The sequence below is a fragment of the Anguilla rostrata genome, chromosome 2 (genome assembly GCF_018555375.3).
Source record: "Anguilla rostrata isolate EN2019 chromosome 2, ASM1855537v3, whole genome shotgun sequence".
Classification (NCBI taxonomy): domain Eukaryota; kingdom Metazoa; phylum Chordata; class Actinopteri; order Anguilliformes; family Anguillidae; genus Anguilla; species Anguilla rostrata.
Genome location: NC_057934.1, coordinates 47,250,000 through 47,273,888, shown reverse-complemented (window position 1 = coordinate 47,273,888; position 23,889 = coordinate 47,250,000). Strand labels below are relative to the sequence as shown.

The 23,889-nt window shown below is 43.4% G+C and overlaps 2 protein-coding genes across 13 annotated transcripts in view; one reads left to right on the top strand and one right to left on the bottom strand.

The window, feature by feature from the left end:
• The window catches only part of LOC135248250 (probable helicase with zinc finger domain), a 35,731-nt gene extending 25,905 nt beyond the window's left edge, over positions 1-9,826 (bottom strand). For all 5 annotated transcript variants that reach the window (XM_064322648.1, XM_064322649.1, XM_064322651.1 and 2 more), the window contains exons 1-15: positions 9,708-9,826; positions 8,852-9,070; positions 8,676-8,712; positions 8,238-8,362; positions 7,960-8,019; positions 7,155-7,200; positions 6,816-6,897; positions 6,308-6,506; positions 6,083-6,190; positions 5,292-5,592; positions 4,623-4,890; positions 3,835-4,171; positions 2,819-2,949; positions 1,082-1,255; positions 413-511 (exon numbers count right to left, since the gene is read on the bottom strand). In XM_064322648.1, the coding sequence (XP_064178718.1) occupies positions 413-511; positions 1,082-1,255; positions 2,819-2,949; positions 3,835-4,171; positions 4,623-4,890; positions 5,292-5,592; positions 6,083-6,190; positions 6,308-6,506; positions 6,816-6,897; positions 7,155-7,200; positions 7,960-8,019; positions 8,238-8,362; positions 8,676-8,712; positions 8,852-9,061 (2,177 nt within the window). In that variant the 5' untranslated portion in view covers positions 9,062-9,070; positions 9,708-9,826. The remainder of the gene's footprint in view (positions 1-412; positions 512-1,081; positions 1,256-2,818; positions 2,950-3,834; positions 4,172-4,622; positions 4,891-5,291; positions 5,593-6,082; positions 6,191-6,307; positions 6,507-6,815; positions 6,898-7,154; positions 7,201-7,959; positions 8,020-8,237; positions 8,363-8,675; positions 8,713-8,851; positions 9,071-9,707) is intronic.
• A 2,446-nt stretch (positions 9,827-12,272) lies between these two features.
• The window catches only part of LOC135248245 (trinucleotide repeat-containing gene 6A protein-like), a 101,419-nt gene continuing 89,802 nt past the window's right edge, over positions 12,273-23,889 (top strand). For 2 of the 8 annotated variants that reach the window (XM_064322638.1, XM_064322627.1), the window contains exons 1-2: positions 12,274-12,423; positions 14,755-14,857. The gene's annotated coding sequence lies outside the window, so the exon portion shown is untranslated. Of the gene's footprint in view, positions 12,424-14,701; positions 14,858-17,603; positions 17,623-23,889 lie in introns of those variants that run through there. The other 6 variants (XM_064322639.1, XM_064322632.1, XM_064322631.1 and 3 more) reach the window with 5 other exon arrangements.

The following is a 23,889-nucleotide window of genomic DNA, read 5'->3' as shown; positions in this document are numbered from 1 at the left end:
CACACCACACCACCACAGCACTGCCTCCACACAGTCACACACCACACCAACACACTGTGAAACAACACACCATCTCAGCACTGCCTCCACACAGTCACACAACCACACCAACACACTGTGAAACAACACACCATCAGACACAGCCTCCACACAGTCACACACCACACCACCACAGCACTGCCTCCACACAGTCACACACCACACCAACACACTGTGAAACAACACACCATCTCAGCACTGCCTCCACACAGTCACACAACCACACCATCACACTGTGAAACAACACACTGCTACGCTATAGAACAGGGCATGAACACAGAGTACCCTGCACAGCTACATCTGGAGCCAGTTGGATTTTTCAGCCATTTCCCTTTGGATCAAGCACAGTCTGTGACAGTTCTGTAGTGGTTACCTGAGCAGCCAGTCTTCAGAGGTGGAATGCCCCAGCATAATCTGGAGCTCATTCATGAGCGCGTCAGCCACTGCTTCCGACTGTGAGCACAACAACACCCTGTGAGTAACAGGCAGTGGAGACAAAAAGCGAGGATTACAATGTGCCACTCTAATCAACACTCTTATGGCATGTTCACAAGAACATGTTTGCCACACTGCATGAAACTGTATTCTTACATTTACAATGGATGCATTGCAGTCAATGACTATGCAAGCATCTGATGAAATGCACATTTGCATTGAAATGGAGTAATACTGAGACCATTTTCCATGGAAGGTTTTCCTCCGGACGCACAGGGTCAACCGGTCAACTGGTGTGGGAGGGTGCACTAGAGGTGCCAATCAAATACTTTCTAACTTAATGGTACTTATTACATGCCTGGAGAACAAGAAATTAACGTCAACGTGCAAACAGTATTGCTGTGATGACATCATGACTGGAAAAAAAAAGACGGAGAGGAGAGAATGGATACAAATTCCCACTCCCATACAACAGGGAGTGTTTTCTCTGTACCGTGCATACTATTGCATAGCCAAATATGTTCACCTTAAACATACTTTCAGCCATACACACAAGGCATACAGTCCTGTGTGCGGGGTGTATCACACTGTAATACAGAAGGTGTACCTGTTGCTGTCCTCTCTCAGCAGTGCCACTGTGGCCTGGAGCAGAGTGAAGGTTTTTCCTGTGCCAGGGGGACCACACAGCAGGACAGGGGGCAGCTGCAGGGAAAGGGGTGCGGTGATGACCCCCAGGGCTGCCCTCTGCTGCTCGTTCAACCTGGCATCCATCCCCTCAACACTGCAGCCATGTACAGACACACAGACACAACGATCACACACACTGCAGCCATGTACAGACACACAGACACAGCGATCACACACACTGCAGCCATGTACAGACACACAGACACAGCGACCACACACACTGCAGCCATGTACAGACAAACAGGCACAACGATCACACACACTGCAGCCATGTACAGACACACAGACACAGTGATCACACACACTGCAGCCATATACAGACACAGAAATCACACACTGCAGCCATGTACAGACACACAGACACAGTAATCACACACACTGCAGCCATGTACAGACACACAGACACAGTGATCACACACACTGCAGCCATATACAGACACAGAAATCACACACTGTAGCCATGTACAGACACAAAGACACAGCGATCACACACTGCAGCCATGTACAGACACAGCGATCACGCACACTGCAGCCATGTACAGACACACAGACAGTGATCACACACTGCAGCCATGTACAGACACACGGACACAGCGTTCACACACTTCAGCCATATACAGACACAGACAGTGATCACACACACTGCAGCTATGTACAGACACAGAAATCACACACTGCTGCCATGTACAGACACAGCATTCACACACACTGCAGCCATGTACAGACACACAGACACAGCAATCACACGCTGCAGCCATGTACAGACACACAGACACAGTGTTCACACACTGCAGCCATATACAGACAGACACAGCATTCACACACTGCAGCCATATACAGAAACCCAGACACAGCGATCAACACACTTCAGCAAAATACAGACAGACACCCACACAAATAGACACAGTGATCACACACACTAGAGCTGCACACAGACACACCGTGGTAACACACACACTAGAGCCGCACACAGACACACCGTGGTAATACACACACTAGAGCTGCACACAGACACACCGTGGTAACACACACACTAGAGCTGCACACAGACACACCGTGGTAATACACACACTAGAGCTGCACACAGACACACTGTGGTAATACACACACTAGAGCTGCACACAGACACACCGTGGTAACACACACACTAGAGCTGCACACAGACACACTGTGGTAATACACACACTAGAGCTGCACACAGACACACCGTGGTAATACACACACTAGAGCTGCACAGACACACCATGGTAATACACACACTAGAGCTGCACACAGACACATCGTGGTAATACACACACTAGAGCTGCACACAGACACACCATGGTAATACACACACTAGAGCTGCACACAGACACACCGTGGTAATACACACACTAGAGCTGCACACAGACACACCGTGGTAATACACACACTAGAGCTGCACACAGACACACCGTGGTAATACACACACTAGAGCTGCACACAGACACACCGTGGTAATACACACACTAGAGCTGCACACAGACACACCGTGGTAATACACACACTAGAGCTGCACACAGACACACCGTGGTAACACATCATAGCCACACACGCATGTACATTCTGATCATGCAGCCTCTCAATAACTAGTCCCTTTTGAGACGCCGCCCCAGTCAGGCACTCCCACTGCAGGTACCTGGAGAAAGAGGGGGGCGCTCCAGCAGAGGGGGGCTCTGGAAAGAGCAGGGTGCAGCAGTCCTGCAGGGAGTCCAAAGCAAAGTGCATCTCACACAGCGGCAGCCTGTTCAGCTGGAACTGCAGCTCCACCTAGTGGGGGGAAATGGGCAGTGACCTAAGGGTTTTTGTCTTCATGTCAGAATGAATCACGCATAGAAAATAAAAATTCAGACAGCATAACCAAACTGAGACTGACTAATCCAATACTTAATTACATTAGACTTAAAAAATGCTAACTAAAAAAATGCTGAGAAACAAGAATTTCTAAAAGGACAAACACAAGGTAACATTGCTGCAACAAAGAGTTTTGCAAGGCTGTCTTTCTACCAGTCCTAATACCCTATAGTATTCTCTGTCTTTAAGCATCTAAAACACCTTTAACTATCTAGCATGCCTTTAGGTGTGTGATATATATTGTACCAGAGGCAGTAGTGAGAGAGCGCTTGAGAAAGAGAGGAGAGGTGCGCACACGGGGCTGGTGAGTGATGTACCAGAGGCAGTAGTGAGAGTGTGCTAGAGAAACAGGGCAGAGGTGCACACAGGGGGCTGGTGAGTGATGTACCAGAGGCAGTAGTGAGAGAGCGCTGGAGGAACAGGGCAGAGGCGCACACAGGGGGCTGGTGTGTGATGTACCAGAGGCAGTAGTGAGAGAGCGCTGGAGGAACAGGGCAGAGGCGCACACAGGGGGCTGGTGTGTGATGTGCCAGAGGCAGTAGTGAGAGAGCGCTGGAGAAACAGGGCAGAGGCGCACACAGGGGGCTGGTGAGTGATGTACCAGAGGCAGTAGTGAGAGAGCGCTGGAGGAACAGGGCAGAGGCGCACAGGGGGCTGGTGTGTGATGTACCAGAGGCAGTAGTGAGAGAGCGCTGGAGGAACAGGGCAGAGGCGCACACAGGGGGCTGGTGTGTGATGTACCAGAGGCAGTAGTGAGAGAGCGCTGGAGGAACAGGGCAGAGGCACACACAGGGGGCTGACCTGCAGGTCTTGGTCGGGCTGCAGTCTCAGGTCGCGGCAGCAGTCCTCCGAGAGCCTGAGCAGCATGCACTCCGGACGGCGCTCCTCCACCTGGGCCTCGTACACCCGCTCCCTGCCCCCCGCCCCCGCCCCCGCCTGCTGGCCCAGCGCGGGCAGGACGAGGACGCTGTCCACCGTGTCCCAAACCAGCCGCCCTCCCGCCGTGTCCCGCCGCACCCCGGTGCCGCTCAGACCCATCTGGGCGAAGAGCTGGCCGGGCAGCAGGGGCCCCGCGCCGTCCTGGAGCCCGGGCACCGTGGGAGCAGTCACCAGGCGCAGGGACGTCTGCAGGCTCAACCTGCGGGCAGTCAGGGTGAGAGCGGGGAAGTAACGGCTTCACAGGAATGAATAAAGAATAAAACACGCTCAACTCAACCCCGTGCTGTTAGCCATCGGGTGCTGAATCCCAAAAAGTGTACAACAGAGAGAAACACAGACATTACGTTCTAGAAAACATAAAACTGATGATTTATTACAGGAATACATGAAGTACGATGAGCGCAGACATTTCAGCAACTGCCCTCTTCAGTGTGCTAAACTGTTTCACTTTCATCTAAAGTAGCCAATAGCAGAGCTCAGAATACTGAAGGTAGCGGAAGTGTCATGTGGAGCAGGTCAGAGCCAGGAGCAGGATTTAAATAGAGAACAGAGTGGCGGAGTGCTGCAGGAGCAGGTTTTAAATAGAGAACAGAGTGGCGGAGTGCTGCAGGAGCAGGTGACCTGGGCCACGTTAGGGACGGGCGCGAGACCTGCTGAGCTCCATGTACTGCGCGTTCTCCTCGATGTAGAGCAGGTCGTGGAGGCGGGAGCGGTAGTTGTTGGGGGTGAGGCTCCGGTCCAGGACCGAGCGGGTGAAGAGCTGGTCGGCGGCGGCGGGGATCTGGTAGGCCTGCAGCAGGGACTGGTCCAGCGGGGCCTCGTCTCGGGGCAGGAAGCCCACCACAGTCACCTGCTTGCAGCCGGAGTCCCAGCGCACCGACGACACCGCGCCCCGGGGCTGCGGCTCCAGCGCCAGGTCTGAGAGGAGAGACATCCAGCACCACAGACTGCTGCCGCCATTACACCGGCCTTCTACACTGCCACAGCTCACCGCAGACTACTCTCAAATTAAATTACAAACAACTTCCTGGATGTAAGTTTTATAGATGATTCCAGGTAGTTCACATTTTACTACAAGGTATAAATCTGAAAACACTCACAAAAATTGAATCGTTTTATTCTTCATTTTACAAACATGAAATACATGTCAATTTGTTCAAGTTCTTCATCAGAAATGCAAATGAAGATATCAGTTACTGTGATATTAAGTGTGAACTTTGCTTGTTTCCTTTATTAACAATACTTTAATTTCCTGTATCAATATTACTCAGAGGTGCAATGCAATGGGCCTAAAGTGTGAGATGAAAGAGAAAGGCTACCTGTGGGCGGGGCCAACTCGGCCGAGACCGTCTGGAGCAGCACGGGCTCTGAGCCGAAGTCAAACACCACGGTCTGCTGGAAGCTGCCGAAGGCGTGCGCGGTGAGGAGCAGGGTCACCTGGTACACGCGCTCCGCCGCTGGGCCCCGCCCACCGCCGTCGCAGCTCCACTCCTGCTGCGGCTGGCTCGGAGGGCGGGGCTGCGGGCTGCCGTCGGAGCCGCCGACGGCCACGCCCGCGATGCGGAACAGGGCGCGGTGCAGCTCGCTGAGCAGGGCCACGCGACGCAGCGGCCGAGGGGGCTGCGCAGAGGGAAAGACAGACAGACAGACAGGCAGACAGCATTGGCTCAAAGCACTTTGCTTTTCACACTTCACTTGAACTAACGTGCGGGGTTCAGGTCTATGGCCGGAAACATACCCCGTTTAAGTATGCGATCGCAGATGCTTCAAGCTACGCAAAGTCAGGTTCATGCGTTGTTGCGTTCTGAAATGCGTCACCTGAAATTCTTAATGCAACGCAAACGCGAGCTGCAGTTTCAAGCATTACAGCGAGGGGCGCTATAGCAGGTAACAACAGGATTTCTGCTTGTTTTCAGCTTGCTTTCACAACTGTACTGCACCACCCCCTTGAGGACTCAGGTTTATTACCTCAGCATGGACATAACAACGCATGATGAGTATGCACACCCGGGACGTGCGTTTGCTGTGCGTCGGCCTGGCGTTATCGTTTGCGTTCGCGTACTTGCGTGGGGTAAGTTTTTCCTGCCTAACAGAAGCGCGCGGTGCTCACGTTGCAGTCCAGCCGCAGGGTCCAGCTGACAGAGCAGTGCTTCTGGCGAATAGCCTGGTGGAGGTCCGGCACGCAGTCCACAGTCACCCCCAGCATGCTGGAGCTCACCTGCGCACAGCAAACCGTGTCACGCCCCACAGAAACACGGCCTACAGCAGAAAGAACAAGGGCCGCTAACATTCCTAAGATGGACGGTTGCCACCGAGCAGAGGGGAGGGACCTGACCACAGTGTGCGGGAGCGGATTCCTCATCCACTTCTCCACCAGGCTCTCGCCGTAGCTGTCCGCGGGATCGCGGGCGCGGCGAGCTCGCTGGCCCTGCAGCCGACCGAACAGCAGCCTCTGCCGCCACTCCAGCAGCTCGCCGTGGGAGTGGGCCGAGACGCACAGCTCGCCCAGCGGGCACTCGCCGCCGTGAAGGAACCTGGGACACGGAGTCAAACGGCTCAGCAGCCGAAACGCAGCCATTTCACAGCGCCTTCAGAACTACAGCCGCCTTCGAGAAAACTACAGTGACTAAGCATATTTCCATTTCCTGTTAAAAAAATGGTAATGTTTAATACATCAAAGAAAGGTGTGTGCGCTAATCTAAAAATACATATATTCTTTTTTTTTTAATGAAAAACAATTCTATGCCATTTAGAATGCAGTTGTACATACTTAGCTCCAATACTGTTGTCCTGTGTCTGCTATTAGGTTGACAGAAGCTCAGCATCACTACTGGAATGTGCACCTGAGACATAAGGTATACTCATCGATTCCCAGTACACCTCGGGGAGGGGCTCTGTGCTTCCAGCGTCGCTCCACCAGAATCCCTGAGAGGAGAAAGGTGTGCAAAGCGAGTAACAAGGGAGGCCTGGCCAGGGCTGGAGTGCCAGGTCTGAAGGGGCGACAAGCTCTGCCAAACTCACGCGGTTGCAACACGTTTTCAAACGGTACACAAGGCAACAAGTGAACAGCCCCACTGTGTCAGTCATCCTTCAGCCACAAGAGAAGCACCGCTCCCACTACACTACAGCCAGAAAGCAGCCAGGAGTGGGGAAGGGTGGGGAGGGAAAAACAAGCCACAAACCTTCCCTGCCATCCTCTTCCGAAACTCTAGCAGCACTACTGGACACCTGGAGGAGATTTCTAAATAAGTAACTGGCTCCAGAGCTGCTAGGTCATGCTCAGGCTGATCAATAGAGCACAGAGAAAAGGCATCAGGATGGCACGGTTATAAAAGAAGCACGTTTCTATGCCGGGCCCAGGACAGCGCCGCCAATGACAGCTGGCTGAACGTAAACTGGGCCTTCAGCGTTCCTTAAAAATATGTCCCAAGATCATTATTAAAGGACTCCTCCCAGAATAAATAAATATGCATTTCAATCTGTGATTATGTTTATCGACATACTGATTGCTCCATTTATTCAAGGTGGAAGTCATGGTTGTGAAATCGCACCTCAACAAAAACAAACACACAGATATAAATAGTACAAGACAAAATATGCATCAGGTATTTCATCATACAATAATGTTTGCTATCTAACAGACCGACTGACTAAATGAAGGAATGACTTAATATTCAATTAGTTTTTCCATATTCCATAACCATGACTGCAAACTCAAATTTATAAATGATCCCAGTTTATAAGAAACCCTAGGGTACTTGAAACTTCCATAAGCATCAAATATATACATTAGAAAATCTTAACCACAAAATTTACATTAAGCTAATTTACAGGGAAAGAAAATGAAAAGGACTTAAGACTTAAGAAACCTCTCTGAATTACTTATAGTCATCTTTATCGAAGCACTTGCAAAACACTTGACATGCAACATTACTACTTGAGATCTGACAGTATTTTGCCTTAGAAATGACAAGGTTGCATGCTTACCTGTGATTCTGTCAAAAGTAGCATCAATTGCCTGAAATACTTCATGTTACCTTCATTCTCCTGTGACAAATGAAAAAGTCTTGAGTAAGTAAACTAATTCCAGCACATTCTATTGCAAGTGGTGAGTCACTTGGAGCCTAAGAAGTATTATTAAATTTACTTACAGACAAATTGCATCATCACAGAAAGAGGGCACATTTACTGTATGTATCCAGAGACACTGAAATCAAAACCTGAATGTTCACAATTTCATCCATCTCATTGATTTACATAATTACCTTCCATTCTTCACTGTCACAGTTGAACAAAGCCTGGCAAATCTCTGTTAGCCTGCCATCCAGTAACATACTGACCAGCAGATCTTTCAGAGTCCCGTCTCCCAGCAACTCCTGCAGGCACATTACTGTACAAAGGGGAAGAACAGAGATACAGTTCTTATACAATCCCATGCAGTGTGAAAATTGTATACAAGTTCATCCCGCAATAAACAGTCTATACAGGATATACTCTTTAGATTTTGTTATTCAGATGCATGAATAGGTTGTTAGTGCATATAACATTGAAACTAAGGGTTGCAATAACCAGTCTGCAAGGAAGAAACGTGCATTTCTCCCGAAATATGTGAACTTCATATAAAGAGCTTTGCATGAAAAGCAATAAATTCCAGTACCACGTTCACCCAAGCAATACTGATTTGAAACGCAATCTCTCCGTACCATTTTTGCTGTCCTCTTCAGCTGCTGTGAATTTTTTCTACAACGGAAAAAATTATTTTTAAAAATGCTGTGTCACTAAATGAAATTTCAAAAATGGAAAAATACTAATCAAACTATAACAATCTTGAATATATGAGATGAGTGAGTAAGGGTTGGTAAAACGGGCAGCGTATTACCAACTGAACATGGGCAGAGACTCGGCACAGCAGTGCCAGCACATGGACACAGTGGTCTTCAGGCAAGGTGGTGGTTCCGGTGGAGGAGGTGGTGGGACTAGGTGGCACGGCCAGTACCTCATCACAGCAACAAAGAGCCAGGTGGTACTCTTGCCTGCTGAGGTGCTCGCACACTTGGGCACATACGACATCAGGCTCGCTCTCACCCATACCTCGCCGCTGTTGCATTAGAGGGAGATATGGCAAACAGTGCAAATCATGCCAAAAAGTATCTCCATCCTTACCTGAATAATATTTAATCAGTCCTGCCTCTCAGAACTTCATTTGACAATTCATTAAATGTTTAATGACATTCATGATCGTTGAATAAACATGGCAAAGAAGCCTGTCATGTCAACAAATCATACTGAATCAGAAAGTACCACCAGTTTTGCTTAGTAGTTATTTTTTGGAATTCTTTGCATCACAACCAAATAAGCAACATTTCTCACGGATGGAATTGTATTAGCTGCCAAAGATAGTGCGACAGGGTGAATGAGGGAGGATGTGCTTAAGTTTGGTCCAAGTTTCCAGTGTCTGAGTGATGCTCATATGCACGCGCACATCTTGGAGGAGGAGACAGCGTTGCGCGTGCCAACCATCGGAAAAATACTGCGTTTGCAAGTGGATCATTCGCAGGCATCTGATATCAGTTCACGTATTTCCTCTTTTTACTCAGCATAACGGTACTAATAATTTTATATGCACCCGGCGGCAAATACAGTTCAGTTATTTACGTGAATGAACACCACCACAACGTGATACACACATATATCTTCAGCATGCACATAGAGACACCGAAAGGAGCAGAACCCACCTCAGCTCAGGGCAACGCCATCTTGGAATTCAGGACAGTTCGTGTTAACGCAAATCTTTCATTTGGCGTGACGTCACTCTTAAACGACGCACCTGAAAAGATGAGTGGGTGGGAGGGGGGTAGACAGGTGAAACATCGATGGGCAGAATAGATGAATGGTGAATTAAACAGTTGAAATTCTGTGAACATTTTCCCCATCTTTTTTATATGAAATATAGCTTTTTTTTTTTTACAAATAGTTTGTTGTGTTAAATATGTGGAATGGGTTTTATGACCTTATTTCAGTTGCAACATGTAGATTGTGTTTAGTATCACAAAACTCTGTTCATAAAAAAGCACATGCAACTTGTTTGACCACTTACCTATAATCCCTTACAGTCTGCTATCATCTGAGCTCTTTAGTTTTTTTATATCTTGCTGTTATCCTGTATTATATTCATGCTGCAAGTCATCTTTATAGAGCCTAAATACTTTTAGAATGCATATGCACAGTTAATTTATACAGCAGAATATTTACACAAGTTTAGCAACTTGTTCATTATCTTGAGATCCAAACATTTTGTTATATGCAGTGTTCACCAAGAATAGTGTGTAAATTGAAATATTATCATTCAAAACACAGGGTTGACAAAAGATCAGATTTGTCAGAATGGGGCCAAATATTAATTTTACTGGTGGAGTTGGGGATTTGGAAAGAATGTAATTTATTACAAGTACGCTTGCAAGCTCTTCTTGCAAATCAAGCTCAATTACAGGACAGGGGAGTGTTGTAGCAAATGGAAACATAGATATGAAAGATTTGGTTCAGTGTCACTTTCATTCACAAAATTTAGATTAAAATCTGGTAGAAACTACAAGTGTGGCATGAGTCCATGTCAAATGCGTGAAAATGAAATGCATGATAAACAAGCTTAGTATGTCAGAATAAAACAAGAAATTTCATCAAAGCAAACAAAAGATGACACATTTTTATCTCAATGAATGGAATCGTCAAATTTTTAAAAATCTAAATGGGGAAAAAGTTTAAAAAGTGCCAGCAAGATGATAAAAATAAAAAAGAACAACCCAGCAATAATTCAGTTTCAGTATATAAATTTTGTATAAAACACACATTGCAAAATGGAAATAAACAAAATAGATAATTGAATGCAGCATGATAAAAATTTGAAAGGCATCATATAAAACAATTTTTCAGATGTGATTAAAAAAAAATTATTTTGTGGGTTGTGTTCATCATGAGTGTGTTTCTTGCATGTATAGCCCTTCAGATCTGCAGCTGATGTCGTGCTTTCTAACATGATCAGCTGGGGATTAACCATGGAGTAGCCTATACTCATAGAGATCTTTCATGGATATCAGAGAAACTTCTGAATTACAATAGATACACTGACTCTGGTCTTGGTGTTGCAGCACTTTGTAGTCCTGCTGCTCCACTCGCTAATGAGGACTGAAACTCTGAACTTTGAAGTAACAGAGGGGCAAGGCCGGGTGGCATGAGGGATAGGGGCATTGCAGAGACGGTCCATGGTTCTACATGTGCGTGACACTTCCATGTCAGCACATTATTGCACCGCTAATAAGGTTCCGTCGGGACCCCCATGTCCCCCACGCTGCCCATGCTTTTGCAGCACAAGTTGGGTGCTATGGAGAGAATGCAGGTGGAAGTACAGCATGCACAGGTTGCTACAACTTTACAGCCATAGACATGTGGAAGGAAATCTGTCTGGACCCAAAAAACCCTCACAGATCTGTACGAGAGGTTTTCCACCATTAGGTTCTCATAGTCATTTCTACAATTCGTTAATATTTCACAACTGTAAAGGAATTCGCTTTTTTAAAATGTGAATGTTAGCCTGTTTCAGGAGCTGCATTTTTATTATTGTACTGTGTTTATGGATGTTGACACAACCTACATTACTGGCATGTAGGTATTAAAGGTATTTTTGTTGGGATTTTGCCCATATTCACATATTCCAGTGGCACTTTGTGCTCTTCAAATACAGTATCATGACAGCTGAGAGATCAGGAAAACGTGTCTCATGCCCATAATGCTGCTGAACAGCCACAATTAATAGGTCGTATCCATGGTCTGGATCTTGCATATAGAGGTACCCACATTTCAGACAATTTCAAGGTTTCTAAATCTCAACATTGACCTGGATTTCGGCGTGCGCACAATTTGCAATCAAATCTCTGCCCACGACCGTTCTATGCATGTCCCAGATTCAAATAAATCTTCACAGTCACAAATTGATTATTTTGTTTCTTCTTTATCTTTTTATTCTAGGCTACTTCATCTTCTTCTGTTACATAAATAGCCTATAGGAAATCCTCGGCACGAAGTTGGCTTTAGTGAAAGTTTAGCTGCAACTTGGCATTGATATAAATAATTTGGTCGACTGACATTTTTTGCATTATGGGATTTGTAAATTAAAGAATCATATCATATGCTTTGTGAGTGAGAATAATCAGTTTTTTTACGTTGTCAGTCAAATGCGATTGTGTTGGGCTCGTGACGTCCGTCTGCCTGGCGCCAAACGAGCCATAACGAATGGACGCTAGCAGGCCTACAGTAAATTGTAGATGGAGCCAAAGTAGTGTAGAAGCATTACTTTACTATTGCAAAAACAATACGAGTTTTCAAAGACAGAGGAACGGACTTGTTTTGGTGCAAGCATTGCAGGAGGGATACCACAGCCAAACAGCACTTTCCAAGGTAAAGTTGGAATATGAGCTTTCTATGAACAATAGGAGATAGAATTAGATGTGACTGAAATAAATTATACGAAAAAAGTAAAACTAGGCAAGAAATGTCTTATAACATTTTGGTACCCTATGCCAATCTTGTGCTAACAATTGAAGATTCGGTGCACTTCTCCATGACCATGGTGTAGGCCTAATATTTACTTCTAACTACATCAACCAAATAGCCTACTCTCGGTGCCGTGTAATTTGTTGTCTACCGAAATCGGTTGTCGACACACTTTCCGTTTTCTGCATGCCTACATGTTATGGATGCAATATGTAAACCTATTCAGGATTAGTATTTCGATTCATTTGCATCAGTCTTTAAATTAAGTTTCATGTACACTCTCTAGCCTGGGATTATTGTTTGGCATAACAGGCCAGTATCATTGCTCTTGCAGCCTATATATCAAGTGTAGGCACTTGCAAGCCATGGGTAAGCGTGACTGCTCAATGAATGTAATGCAAGTGCAGTCAAAAGGCATGCGTAGGATGGAGAAGGAAAGGCATTTTGCTAATGATATTTTGAACTCTGAAAAACTTAAAAATAATTTATACTTTATTGTGTTTAAGGATTGCATATTGCACTATATGCGTTATCCGTTGCAGGTGTTAAACAACAGATTATAGGCTAGGCTATATCATGTGGCGCACGCAGACTGTATGGGTTTAATAATTGGAAGCATGGCGTGAGAAATGTGACGGATATTTCACGAAAATGGTTGCCAATTCCAGGTTTAGCCAACTGCAAATCGGTCATGCTCTCACACCTAATTGGGTTCACGTGATCTCACTAACTGAAGCCGACTTCAATCAAGCTAAATAGGCGTGCATGTCCAACCTTAAAAGATAGGGAACACACGATCACACCGATTGGCGAAAGGGGAGTTAAAGGGAATGTTAGAATCATGTTCTGATTTATGTTGCAGGACAAGCAACAAGGGCCGATCCGTTTCAGGATTCTGTGCCGATTTCTGCTCTTAATTAATCAATTAGCTCAATCATGGTTTGATCTGACATTTGCATAGGCACCAGCTATAGTCGCACACTGCAAGTGTGGCCTATCCTAAAGTTTTCACTGTGTTCAAATACTGCAGCGAACCAGCGTAGTTTAGCTGCCAGAAAACTAAAACTTAGGTAACTGGTTGGAACAAAAACCAGCACGCAGATCAGCCCTCCAAGCCGGGAGTTCCGCATGCCTGATGCAGTGTCTCTCTCTGAAACTACCACGAGAGGAATATTGCAGACGATAGCGATTATTCCCTGCAGATGGCAGTGTACTTGCACGCAAGACACGCACTCGTTTTGTGATCGTGTATTGTTTAATTAAGCATTTCTGTCTGTCTTTAATTGTGAAGTCATCGATAGAATTTATGTTTTTAAAAATGTAAATGTTATAATAACTTAATTCACATTTATTTTGTAGCTAAATAGAATATTGACATTGCGGTTGAGGTTCAGATTAAGCCTACCAATTTTAGGAAAATTGGAAATACGTACATGTTGGTCCGTTCTGCTGTATTAATAAAATTGTTATAAATATGTTCCTCTTAATCCCCCCATATCATTTATCATTTCATTTCAATCCTACCCTTGGATAACTTCCTTTAACCAACGTGGGTTCCATTGCTAATCTGAATGAAGCAGGTTTACCGTTTATTCCTTGATAAACCACATAAATAATGTATTTAAAATGTTTTTAAGTATGATGTTAACGCATACTTGTTACAGTAAAATAGGACACAGAGGTGCGTGAGATATCTGTTACTTGGTCTTCCACTTGTATAATGCCCTAATTGTATTAATCGTGCTTGATTTAATTTCCATTTATGACAAATTGCATTCTGCCATAAAAATGGTTGTATTCCTTTCTAAGGATTAGACCGCTATCTACCTTCTTACCCTCCCGTTCCGTGTGTCATAAACAGTAATCACTCTAAGTGTGATGTTTTTCATTTCTGATGGTTCCACGCTCTGCAGGAGAGCCTGTCTGCACCAATGCTAGGACTTGTAGCCGATGTGCAGAGGTGGCTGTTTGCAGCTAAGTTTTAATTTTAAGATATGTTCTTGGTTTCATCCACATGTACTAATACAAGCTCCCTGTAACTTTGGGGACATTAAGGGGTGTTGCAGATATAACACAAATGTGGTTCAAGGCAAAACACTTTTTTCATGTCCCATTGTGTTGACTCAGTATCAGATATGACTGATGGTGCAGGTGGAACTTCAACTCACTTTTATGTTGTTTTTTCTTGTTGGTTTCGATGCACGGCTGGTGCATTGCATCTGCATGGCCTCCCAGCTGAGTTCCTGTCAAGAAAGATTCCCTTGGAAAGCTGCTGAATTGTAGGAACAGCTGGTCAGCAGCCTGAGAACTACTGGAGATCTCATCTCTTTCCTGCTGGGTACATAGTAAGACTCCGACATTCGGAATTACAGGAATTCATTTTAATAGAATATGTCATTGTGTCTTATTTAGATGTGTAATAAGCTAGATGATATAATGCAGGTCACATCTTATGAACATCATATAATAACATAATTAATTTGTTTCAGCAAAAAAGCTATCATTTGTCATAATTTTCCCTTTCCAGAAATGCATCTTTCAGCAAAATACTGATTCAAAGCATACCTCAAAATCAGCCAAGAAACATTTGGCTGAAAAGTACTCCAAAATTACTGTTTTGTAATGGCCACCTCAGTCTCAAAATTTAAACTGGATAAAAAGTTTGTATTTAGATTTTAGAGTATTAATTGTTTTTATAGAATTGAGGCTTTGAAGGTTCCTGAAAGATTCTGTTTGTAGGAATGGTCAAAGATATCCCCCACAAATCTCATAAAAATCATTATAGCAGACAACAGAGTTGTATCATCCTTGCAGAGGGTGCGTAAGCACTGAAAAAGGGATTTCAATAATTTTGACACCTCTATTTTTGGATAATAAATTGAACATATGTAGTTTTCCCATATGTATGATCATAAAACATAGCTTGTTATTTATGTTTATTTTATACAGTCTTTTTTTCCCCCAAGGGTCCAGATAATTTTGGAGGTGACTGTATATCCAGAATATGTCGGTTGTACTTAGTGCTGATGAAAATGCACAGGAAGTCACCCCAATTAAACAAAGTTGACAGAGAAGCAGTCTCACACATTCAGGCTTGTACAGAAGTTGATATTATGCTAGTGTTGTTCACAAAACCTCCAAAGTTAATGAAACAACCATTTATCACCTTTTCCCAAATTATGGGTTTGAATCACTGATTCATGCATCATGTTCTTTTCATTGTGTAAAAAGGCTTAAAAACAACAGCGTAAAACAAGATAATTTATTTTAAAACCACCAGCAGTACAAATGATCATTGTGGCTCACCTCCCCCTCTGCCCCTACTGACAGTCCTTAAATAGCTTGAGCCAGTCAATTGCACCTGGTTTCAATCGCCTCAAATTAACAAATTACATTCAATTAAACAATTAAATTAAATCAATTAAACAATAAATACAATCAATTAAATAATTAACAGGCTAGTGAAGGGCCGCTCCTTCACACATTGCCTTACATTATTAACTGTTTTCTCTGATAATAATATTGTATCAGATTTACAGATCAGAATGCTTTTATTAAAGGGAATCAAGAACAGATTGCGGTATATAGAGTTGATCACATGGATGGGAAGAGCATTTTTATGCCTAGCGTACACTTACTGTAATTATTGATTGGATTTTATAGAACCAAAGTGGTTTTATTGGTTTTTATGCCAATAAATTAGCTGTAAAACATTGCACAATCACTGGCAATAACTACATTAAACCAGACTCCCAGTTAATGTTTTAATTTAGCAAATGTGTCATATAAAATATAGTTGACATGGCTAATATCATCCTTCAGTGTTGAGTGTACCACCTACAAAGGAGCGTGCTTATCACAAAACAACCAAATTGAGAATAATAGTGCTGTTTCTAATCGTCAAATTAATTAAATTCCAGCAGTCCTGTGTTATTGTTTGGTTGTCATCATTTTCTGTGCCATTGTGCGAGTAGTTCCCAGTCTCGTTAATTTATGCCGCTGCTGTTTAATTACACAATTGCACATGTTTAGACGTTTCCATTACCAATGTCGGGCTCCACACATTACTCACTCATGGCTTTGTAACCCCTTATTGTTCCTTTCAGCAGTCTGTGAAGAGACCCTCGCACTGAGGGGCTCACTCTCCAGTATTAATCACTTGATGATATAGTTGCTGCAGTTGCTACTTTCTGCCATTGATATGAAGGTGCTGAAGTATTTAAGTGGTATTTAACAGTGCACTGACTGTTTGGCGTGAATGGATTTTTATTGCCATGGGCTCTCTGCTGTGTGCAGAGCCCTCCCAGGCATATGCCTTCGAATGCTACTTTGTCTTTGATGAGCTGCAGCCTCATCAAAATAATACTTTTAACATGCTGTTTGCTTTAGAGATTTTCGTTTTGCTTTGGGTTTAAACTAGGACGAAAGTTCCTGCCTTATTTCTGCAAATTTGAGTAGCAGTTGTAGCGTGATAAAGGGTGTTTACTCCACTTCAACATGAACAGACAGCCCAGCCAAATTAATTGAGTGCAATGATTTTATGTCAGCATCAGAATATTGCAGCAATAATTTTTTTTAACATGTAAGCATTGTACGGTTGTAGGCATTGTAAGCATAAATATGGTTATTTTATACTACTGCACCAACACAAATTGATAATATTTCAGAAAAAAAGAATATAAAAAATGAAAATGTGTACAAATGGCAGATAAGTGATTACACAAAAATATTTTTGAATGAATCAAATCTTCAAAAAAAAGAAGAAAAAAAAAGCGTTGTGTTCTGCTTATTGAAACAAAAAGCTCAAATAAAGCTGAGTCTGTGAAGGTTGTGCCCAGTTTTAATGGGAGGGGTGGATGGTAGCGGCGATTGGGGCTGGTACAGATCTGAAGTTTCGGACTCTTTGCCGTTTCAGTTGGAGACTTGTCCGAACAGAGAGGGGGCTGTCTTTACCCCAGTCTGAACGCCGACATTTTAATTCACCTCCAATCTCCCCCTGCCGCCATGTCTGGTTCCTCTCTCCCTGTGTGTGCTGAGTGTGCTGGTCTGCTAAAGGCTGCCGCCACTCGTTCCACTCTGGCATTCCTCTCTGCTACATGCCAGGTAAGGAGAAACCCGCACCCTTCCACTCTTACTGAGAAACACGGCGAAAAATCGCCCCGCTTACGCCTCTTTTAGTTTCGGGGGTAATTGTTGTTCAGTTTACACAAGTTAGGGCTATAGCCGAGCGGGAGAGGGGGGGGGAAATAGAGGAGGGAGAGAAAAAAAGGCGAACATGCCCGCATGCCAATGGGTACAGATGCTGTGCAGCTTGTGCTAGTCCTTGAAGGCTGTCCAAGTGTTGGCTCGTGATGGTGAAGGGGTGGCAGGCTTCCAACACTTTTGCCGTCGCTCCTTTTTTGTTTTTGTTTGGGTGTTTTGTTCGCCGCTCTCTTTGGTTACCATGCCATGTCTCGTTGGGTCAGGGGTACCCCTTGACAGCCCGGGAGCAACAGGCAAACAGGGAAAGCCGAGCTTCCCTCGCCTTAGCGCCTTTCCCATGCTGTCTATCCTCCACCTTCACCTGTCTGAAGACAAAGGTTTGGGTGGGGTGATTTTTCTCCTCGTTGATTTTCGCCCTCCAGATTTTTTGACTGCCGTTGCTTATGGTTACAGTTGTTGTTGTTTTTTCCACAGCAAACTTGTAATGAAAGGTGCATGTCGCCTCGCGAAGTTGCAGCGTCTGAATGACGTCAGACTTGTCTGGGCAACAGTGAACACTTCTGCAGCATGCAGGTTGCACATAATTTATTGCAGAATCTGTGATCTGTCTCTGCTTCCTTGTGTAGTTGAAAGGTTCCTTCTTTCTGAACCGTGGTCCCAAAAAACAAAATAATATCTGAGAAGGAAAAAAGACAAAACTGTCAGTTCGTTCATTCCAGTTTTTCCCTCCTTTTTTGTTCTCTTTCGTCCTTCCGAACGGAAATGAGACGACGATCAATGCCCGCACGGTAGAGACGCAAATCAGAGGCGATTAGTGAGTGTCGGATGCCTTTTTGTTTTGCAAATAGCTACGACAGCGTTGAATTAAAGAGAATCCTGTGCCAGTAACGTGTGTGAGTTCCAGTGCTGCGGCATTGCGTCTGGCCCAGGCGGCTGTCTGAGGAGGCTGCTGGGGCTGGGATGCGGCACAAAGGGAGAGCCAGTGGGAATGGACACCGCCGTAAGGAAATCTTGGCATCGTTTCTGCCCTTAACTGGTGTTATTTATTTGTTCGTCAGTGTGTTACTCCCTTTTTTGCCTTACCCTTTTGTCACCCTTCGTTTGCAGCCTGCTGGAGAATCTTTGTTTTGTCTTCCTCCCAGTCTGAGCTTCGTCTCCTTTTGTGAGAACGTTGCTTGGTACTGCCGCAGAGGCACTGTGCCAAGTCCGTCTAATTAAGATTAAGCATATGCAGATTTGCCTTGTTTTCAGCTAATGACAGCTGCAAACAATTGTTTGTCATGCTTGCTGATTGTTGATTGGTGAAGGGATAGCCATTGGATAGTTCCGCTTTCTCAGGCTTGTACGTGCGTAAATGCGTTTGTTGTGTATATGTCATCTTGTTTTTCTCCTGAAATGTGGGTTATTCAGACAGACATGGCTGGTCTGAATGTGTTTAAATGTGATCATTTCATAGTACTGTAGGTTCTGTGGAAGTAGAAAGAGCCAGCATGCAGTCATTGGTTTCTGTGTGTTTTTCACGGGTTGTTTTTTTGGGGGGCGGGGTGTTTGGCACTGGCAGATGGTGTTACAGTTAGACTGGGAGGTTTGTAGAGAGGAACCGTGGCTGCTGCTATTTGGGTTTCCTAAAGCAATCTTAATGAGAGGGCTGATTTGTTTTGTTTACATCAGTCTTTTTTCCCTTTTTACTTGTTTGTGTGTGTGTGTTTGTGTCACAAATGTGTCGAAAGGGTTTCCAGGGATCTGTTCTGCTCCCAGCTGAGCTGATAACCAAAAATGCTCTCGTCGGACGGGTTTCCCTCGAGTGTACCGGTGCCAAAAGCGAGGCTCGGATCCCGCGGTTCCCTAACAGGAGCTCCTGATTTCGCAGCTCAGACCCAGAACCTCTGTTGTTTAACGGCTGGCACATATCCAAGCTCGTCTCCTTGAGGAAGGAGTTCTCACAAACGGTGTCTAGTCATGGAGGCTGAGACCACAGCTGAAACAATGCCTGCCCTGGGCTCTGCAGATTGGCCATTGTGAGGAGAGGCGATAGAGACTGGGAGCATATTGTTCGCTGCAAAGCCATACCTTGCTAAGCTTCTTGTGCTATTTCTTCTGGTGTGTTTGTTTATTCCGCCTATATTTCTGGTGGTTCTCTTGAGGAGTAAGGTGTTATTTTCCCAGTCTTTTGAGATTGTTCGTCTGTTTTTGTGTCATCGTAGATTGAAAAAAGTCCATGATGTGGTTTTCTTTGTGTATTGCCAGTAATTTGCTGAGAGTACAGCTTGGACAATGTAGTCACAATTTTGTAAATATATAATGTAGTTTGCTCTAGTTTCAGATGTACATAAACTTGTTAATAGTACATGTAATGACAGTATACTTGAGAGATAACATGGAAAAAAATAATGAGACGGTCTAATTTTGCTTAGTTAATGAGATGAGAGCCCCTTTCAGCCTACATGTTGTAGAACAGTGGTAACCAACCCTGCTCCTGGTTTTCTACTCTCCTGTAGGTTTTCATTCCAACCCTAAGAAAGCACACCCAATTCAACAGCTAGAGATCTTATTGAGCTGCTAATTAATAGAGTAGGATGTGCCAAGTTAAGGTTGAAATGAAAACCTACAGGATGGTAGATCTCCCGGAACAGGGTTGGTTACCACTATCTATCAGTGTTCAACAGCTCCCCTAGTGAGGAGAAAGGGGTTGTGCGCATGATCAAAGGCCATGGCGGTAATTAACCTGCCTGTGTGTAAACAGCTTTATCCCACTTCCCCAGGCCCAGCACCGTATGGTTGATACTGGGCCAAATGACAGCAACATGGCTCCATATGTCTGTCCTGCCAGCAGCCAATAATGCACACATCCAATTGTCTGGTCCTTCAGAGCTGTAAAATGTGCAACTACATGAGAGAATTTTCTATCTTTCTTGGTGCCTGTTCCCCGAGTCCACCATTTTGGGACACAGAAAGTAGTTTGGTTGTGCATATAACTTGAAGCAGATTTTCAACATTTGCCATGCCAAAATGAATGAGTGGTTTTCAGTAGATGTAAAATTGGATTTCAATCCAAAAACCTATTAATTTACCTCCTATTCCACATTGCTATTGATGACTATGTGTAAATTGGATATTGAAGGCAAAATTTAAAAAATCACTAACAATTATGAACTATTATGCTATACACGTATTTCTCCATGAAGCACAGATTGAATGCACTCATTAAGCAAGACCAGGTCTTGGCAAATCTGTGAAATTTCAAGGACACCTTTCCTAGTTAATGCAGGGTTTATTCTGCATGCAGACTGTAATTCAAAAAAGGAATTCATTTTACTCTGTTTGGCCACTGCAATTAGGGCATCTTCAATAAATGTTGTATTTCTAAGTGGGTGCTTAATTTGTCTAAATTACAGGGTTTGGTAATTAAATGTAATTTTGAGGTGGCTCTGCGTCAGCTTGCAAGGCTTTGTGGAAGAGTGGGCATAGATGCTGCATGAAAATTAATCTTAACTGGGAAGCGCAAGTGAAGAAAACTGATAAAAGCTGAATAATGATAATTTAATAACATTTGTAAATGATGCTGTCAGCATTGACAAGTGACAACATGTTCCTCTGATTCTTTTCTGCTTAGAAACCTACTGTCTCTGCTTAGCATTCCTCTTTCAGACCACCCTGCCGTTATTTGCTCGTCACAACTTCTTATATTTAACTAGTTAACTAACTAGTTAGTGTGCTAATTAGCACAATTATTGAATACAATCCTAGCTGGAGTTACGTCCCACAATGAAGTACCGCAAATAACATATTGCTTACATACTTAGCCAGCAGCAGTTAACTAGCTAACGTTAGTGTTTGCAAAGCTGTGGTTTTCTACCTATTGTTGCCTTCTGCACTATAGTGACACAAGCTCTGCCTATTATGCTTGTAAATTACTGTGCAGGGCCTACAGTAAGAAAGCTAACTAGTTAAAAATAAGTTGGGTTGCAAGTCTTTACTGGCAGCCATGTTGAGAATATGTTTTGGTGTTTTTCGTCAGCCCTTCTACAAAACTAATAGGATAGTAAAAATATAAGATGATGTGGTTTCACTTTGGTTCATGAATGCTTCATTTGTTGATCAAAGACATAGGCATTACATCAATCTTCTCAACCGAGCAGTTGTCTTGTCGTTCCACAATACAATTCTGAACTGTACATGTGCTGTGTTTGCTCGGCGTAATGTGGGCATTAGCAGAAGGATGTCTTAAAATCTGATTGGCTGGACTATTTGTGAAAAAGAAACCTATTTGTGTTTTTAATAAACCCTGCTGCTCAGATTGTCTCAAAAATCCAGAAATAAAAGCAAGCCATGGGCGATGCACAAACCAGCTGCATTTAGGCTATTTGTGGATCAGCTACATTTATTCGTGAATCGGTTGCATTTATCTGTGAATCAGCTGCATTTTTTGTGGATCACCAGCATTTATTTGTGAATCTGCTGCATTTATTTGTGGATCAGTTGCACATATTTGTGAATTGGCTGCATTTATTTGTGGATCAGTTCCTACATTTATTTGTGGATCAGTTTAATTTATTTCTTATTGAGACAATAATACCCCATAGAAGAGAGCTGCTGCTGAGGTTGTATCAGGCAAGAATGAGCAACGCACTGCAATTTTAGTGCAACTCATTGCAATTCTGGTGTCAGTCTCACTTCCCATCTGCTCAAACCACGTCTACGGTGCAAGTCGCAGTCCATAGTAGGGTCAACAGCTAATTTCAGGGCTTTCCATTGCGGTCCAGGCATGATCATAGGCTATTCAAAAGCCAATCAGTGGGTTTCATGGATTATTTATAATTTCATCCATTTTCATGGATCATTTGCTGTACAATTTGACTTTTTCCCACTAGCAGGAAAAGTGCACACTTTGCATTTATTGTTCATTGTCTTTTTTCTTTTTTTATAATTTTTATTCATGCATTTATTCCTGATTTTAATTGTTTGTGACTGTTTTTATACAACAGTGTGGTCCCTGTGGTAATGCATTTAAATTTTTGTTTTACAACCATCTGTAACGAGAAGAATAACCATAAACACAACCTGAAAAATCTTCATTTAAATTAAGTGACTGTAGTTTAAATTATAGCTCCAGTACTGGCACAAATTATGGATAGACTGCATTTATAAACAAAGTTTGAAGATTAATGTAGTATTTCACAACAATTTCTCTTTTTGGCATAATAACTGTAATATATAATAAATGTAATATCATCATAAAACAAAAATGAAGAAAGAATTACCCTTCGTGTTTAACGTGTAATAATCCTTACACCTTCCTGTAAGTATTAGCCTAGTTCATACCAACATAACTGAGCAGTCTAATGTATCTTACTGTTAGAAATTTTACAGTCTTGCTTGAGCATGTATTCTTTGTTGAGTATTTTTCTACATAAAATGATCATATTAATGCAAAGAAAGATGTTTTTTGATTTGTATAATTTATTTCAAATTACTGATGATCACTGAACGTCATTACCAATCGTGGCCAAGATGATAACTGTTTTGAATAAATTTCACGGATGAAAATGGCTCCTAGAAACAACAACAGAAAAACTTAACTGAACATTGTTTCCATAATTTGTGCCAGTACTGTATATGCAAGCAACATACATTAACTGCATTAGTTATCTCCTCCCAAACTAATTTGGCATCATCTGCTGGAGTTCCATATCAAAGAGACCGATGAACAACGAGCCATGTTATTGTTTTGTCTGGAGGGTATATTGTTAGGTGGCCTAAAAATAAAGTTCATATGTGGGTCAACATCTGTGAAGACAAAATAATAACCTAGGAGAAAGTTGCCTGCAGTATATACTAGCAGCAGCTACCCTCCTGAAAGGCTTACCCTTCTAAAGGAAATAGCTCAGTTTAGTTTAATTAAGCCATGCCATTGTGAATTAATGATGGAATCATGCACAATTTTTTTTTTCTGCTTGAGCATCAGTTCATACCAAGTCATTTTACTGTTGTGAATTGGATCACTGGCATGGTCTTTCCTGGTTTTATTTTGTTTTAATAGAACTTGAAGATATTGTTGTTTTTATTTTTTTGTTATAGCGTAGCGTGTTTAAGCTATTTAGCTACAGGTGTAATGGGAAATTAAAACTGGCTTATAAAAAAACATCTAAGCAATTATTCATTGAAATT